A 4,447-nucleotide genomic window follows, 5' to 3' on the forward strand; every position below is an offset into this window, starting at 1 on the left:
TTGCACATACTGCACGCGGAGTCGCGACTTGTCGAGTGGCGAATCCGTGTGCACCCCGCAACTCAACCCCCAGTGTGTTCTCTAGGAGTCACCCCGCAACTCAACCCCCAGTGTGTTCTCTAGGAGTCACCCCGCAACTCACGACAGGCATGGCTGGTTTGCAGTAAGTCTGCGCGCACCCCGCAGGTTAACCCTACTTTTTCTAGCACTTACCCCGCAACTCATGACTAGCCTGGCTGGTTTGCAGTAGGTCTCCGTGCACCCCGCAACTCAACCCCCAGTGTGTTCTCTAGGAGTCACCCCGCAGCTTTTCTCGCTCAAGAACCACATCACTCAACGGACATATTACACATACTAGATGATTCACATGATGTTTCACTTATAGTTATATGCGTAGTAGAAAGCATACATACTATTGCACACCGTAGATAACATACCTACTATTACGCGTAGTAGATAGTATACAGACTATAGCACGTACCCGATAACATGTATTTTATTAGACCTATTAGATCGCAGACGTACTATCGCATACGTTAGTTAACTTACCTGCTACTAAAAGCACATATTACAACGTACGCAGAGTATTGTACATACGTACTGTGTAATACGCACATAGTATTGTCCATATTTACTCTATAACGTGCGTACACTTACACATATTTACTTTGTAGGATACATAGTATTATGCATATTTACTAAGTAGCTCACATAGTATTACATATATGTACTATATAGCGTACATGATGCTATATATATTCACTGCATAACACTCATAGTATTATACGTATTTAATATGTAGCAGGCACAGCATTATGCATATTCATTATGTAGTTCACATAGGTCCATATATATTTACTATATAGCATATATACTACTATACATGTTTACTGTATAGGATACATAATATTATACATGTTTACTTTATAGGATATGTTGATTTGTGCATCTTTACTATATAGCGTACGTAGTGCTGTACATATTGAATATATATCATACATAGTATTGCACATATTTACTACCTAACATATATTGTTATACATACCTACGATATAACGTGCACAGTATTATACGTGTTTGTTATATAACATATATTGTATTATACATGTTTACTATGTAACATACATGGAATCATTCGTTTTTATCTTCTGACGTACCTAGTGTCTGTACCGTACACGTAATATCACATCCATTATTTTATAGCATACACATAGTATTATGCGTATGTACTGTATAATCTGCACATACTATTGTACATGTTTACTACATAGCGTTTATAGTACTATACATATTTACTGTGTAGCACGAATGGTCGTGTACATGTTTAGTATACATCAGACACAGTACTATACATAATTACTGTATAGGGTACAAAGTATTGAACATATTTACTATCTAACTTATGTAGTGTTACATTTGCGCCCTACCCAGCATGACGCTTGTTACGATGTGGGCACACAAAAATTTCGGCATGTTGCATTTGGCACTTCTGAACACTGTGTGCACTGAGCACGGTTTGTCGTGGATGGAGAGTGCATGGAACGCGTGGCAAATTCCATATTCATAGCAGGTATAGTGTGACCGTGCCTAAGGTCTAGATCGCTGCGAGTGGTACTGGGGATGACGACTGCGTGTCCTCTCACGGCAAAGAGGCGGTGAGTGTCAGCGGGCAATCGCGTCCAATGATGTCCATAGTGGTTTTGCCTAGTTCTGATCAGACATGAAACCCCGGCAATTATCCCGAGTGAGTGAGTAGATGCCTTCTGATTTCCTAACCTGTTTACTCAAAAGTGTTGATTCTTATTATGTCTTTGCGCAGCACGAATCTACTATAGCCGCATGCCGTCATCTCTGGTTCGGCGCATGCCGTGTTAACACAGTAAGTTGTTTAGTCATGGCTAGGACGTAAAGGCACCAATTTTTGGCGGGCTCTTTTAAGTTCCATGTTGTCTTTTCTGAGTGTCTTGGTGTCTTTGTGCAATTTGCTCCCGTTCTTCGTAGCTGCTACGTTTCTGTCCTATGAGCGGCAAGAACTACTGTTACTGGCGTCCGCCTCTTTCCTCTTTCCGTAGCAGCGGTTCATTATACTTCTACTAAACCCTCTTTTTCCTTATCCCTCTTCGGGGCAATCGCATTGCTACACCTCTTCATTCTTCTTTGGCACGGGGAACTATACTATGTCGACTCTAATGCACAGCCGTTCATTATTGTCGTGCCGTGTCTCCAGCAGCTGAACGTACCATGCATGCTTGTCACTCGAGGGGTGTATCTGGCACCTCCAATTAAGCAAGGGTTCAGCGTCTTACTCCGCAGCTCCCGTGCTGTCGCTGGGTGGTTGTGCAGGCACGAGCTTTGGTGTTTCGGGGGATTCCAAAGTTTGTATTGCAGGGCAACACTCTACATGGTGCTCGCGAGGAAACTCTCTGTTCTTATGTTTCTACTTTACCTGGGTAAGGAGTCTACGTAGTAAGTTCTCCAAAAATGCGTGCGTCACGTGATGGTGTGTCTGTGGTTTGCGCACGAGTAAGTGTTGTTTAGGCGTGAAGAGTGAGATGCGAGCGATGTCTCCATGGTGCTGACGACGGGTATTTGTGTCATGGGTGCCTCGTATGTATTCTTATGTACTAATTTATCTTCGTGTGTTGCCGGCGACGGCGTGGATGTGTGGGACGTGTGGACAGGTGCAGATACTTTTATTTGGTGGGAACGATATAAGTACATATAGTGAATTAGGGCTCGTCGGTATCTTGTATGCTGGAGACGTGGACGTTGTATCATCATAATGCGTGTTGTGCCTAGATGTTGTGTACGGTGTGTGTTTGTGCGGTGTCTGTTCATCGTATGCTGTAGTAGGTTCGGGTGTTGCGTACGGTAGTGTGGATGGGTGTGTGCCAGTACTGTATGGGGTGGTGCTCTGTGAAGCTGGTGTGGGTGGTATGTGGGTATGTCTTGTGTATGGCGGCTCCATGCATAATATGCAAACCTGATGTACGGTGAGCTGTATGTGCTTGCGCGTGTCATGGCGGGGACGTGTGTTGCGGGCGGAGAACTCTACCGTTTCATGTGGCTCAAACGTGTGATGGTGCGTATTTAGGCAGTGCGCGTAGGTTGGTAGGACAGATGTATGAGTGCAACTCAGGAAACGGCTGTCGGATGTCGGTGACTGGCGTCTGTGCTACGGTTTCTTTTTATGCAGGAGGGCACGTCCATGCGTTGCGTACGAGAGTATGGATGTATTAGGCGTGTGAATAACTGCGCGTGTCTTGCGGTGTAGGTGATACGGGTGGATGTCATGAACTACGGCACGCCGGTGTTGTTCGTAGTGGAGATGTCTATGGTGCTTTCACGATGATGCATGGTGTGCTTATGTGTTGTGTATGGTGTGTGTTAGTGTGATACCCAGCTATCGTATGCTTTAGCATGTTGTGAGTTACCTACAGTAGTATGAATGGGTGTGTTTTATGAATGTATTAGGTGGTTTGAGGTGGAACCGCTAGACTGGGTGTGTCTTGTATATGACAGCTGTACGTATACTACCCGTGCCTGATATGTGGACGTCCGTATTTGTCAGTGTGTCTCACGTCACGGATATATGTTGCGGACGGTGACCCGTTGAGGTTTCGCGCAGGTGCGGTGCGCAATGGTGTGGATCTAGGTAGTGCGTGTGAGGTAGTAAGAGAAGCGTACAACTACGGGTGGGAAACGTCTGCTGGGTGTCCGTGACGGTCGTTTGTGTCATGCGTTTCTGTTACGTGGTGACGTGCGTTCATGTGTTGTGTGTGGAGTTCTGGATGTCCGGGGTTTGTGAGTAGGTGGATGTATATGCGTGTGGCACGTACGGTGGTGTGAGTGGGTGTGACCTCCGGCCATTGTGCGAAGTGGAGTTGGTGACGTGGGTGAGTCTTGTATAGGACAACTGTGTGAGTACTGCAAGGCCTGATGGGATGTGTGTTGTTACCGGTATAGTAGTGTGCGCCATGTCTGAGGACGGTGTTCAGAGTGTGTGTGTGTTGTTTATGGGTTGTGCTTGGTTTACTGGCATCGGTGTTGTGCTGTGGTAAGTGCTTGGCTTATGGGTGGCAACACGAGCACGTGCGATGCGCAGGGAGCTAGGTGTGTGCCTATGTGAGTGTATCATTGCGTGCTGTGCATAGTCGTGTGCGCGGGTTTTATGCAGATGTGTTCCGTGGTGGTGTGCGCGTATGCCCGCATCTAATGTGTGCACACATAGCGTGTGTAATAGTATGTGTGTTAACAAGTATGTGTTACAATATGTATGTTACCTAGTATGTGTAATACTATGCACGAAATGTAGTATGGCGTATGTGGTGCCTTGTGATGTCTTTTGGTGTTGTGTCTGGCTAAATCATAGGTGGGTGATGTGTGAGTGTATGAGTGAGCTTTTTCTGCAACTCGTGGTGTACACGTTTAAGGTGAGGGTTTTGTG

At 45.6% G+C, this 4,447-nt stretch overlaps 3 protein-coding genes across 3 annotated transcripts; all 3 read left to right on the forward strand.

Annotated features, from left to right (window-relative positions):
• Positions 1–2,128: 2,128 nt before the first annotated feature.
• CSUI_007535 (uncharacterized protein) lies at positions 2,129–2,934 on the forward strand. The gene has a single exon (XM_068067680.1). It carries the CDS (start codon positions 2,246–2,248, stop codon positions 2,465–2,467), a length of 222 nt encoding a protein of 73 aa, XP_067920342.1. The 5' UTR covers positions 2,129–2,245; the 3' UTR covers positions 2,468–2,934.
• A 90-nt stretch (positions 2,935–3,024) lies between these two features.
• On the forward strand, positions 3,025–3,497 carry CSUI_007536 (uncharacterized protein; the record flags this gene model as incomplete). The annotated part of the gene is made up of 1 exon (XM_068067681.1): positions 3,025–3,497. A coding segment is annotated over one exon (216 nt), but the record flags the coding sequence as incomplete, so codon positions are not given.
• Positions 3,498–3,623: 126 nt separating this feature from the next.
• On the forward strand, positions 3,624–4,143 carry CSUI_007537 (uncharacterized protein). The gene has a single exon (XM_068067682.1). The coding sequence runs from the start codon at positions 3,945–3,947 to the stop codon at positions 4,059–4,061; it is 117 nt and encodes a 38-aa protein (XP_067920344.1). The 5' UTR covers positions 3,624–3,944; the 3' UTR covers positions 4,062–4,143.
• Positions 4,144–4,447: the final 304 nt, after the last annotated feature.

The sequence above is a fragment of the Cystoisospora suis genome (assembly GCF_002600585.1).
Source record: "Cystoisospora suis strain Wien I chromosome Unknown contig_3990, whole genome shotgun sequence".
Taxonomy (NCBI): domain Eukaryota; phylum Apicomplexa; class Conoidasida; order Eucoccidiorida; family Sarcocystidae; genus Cystoisospora; species Cystoisospora suis.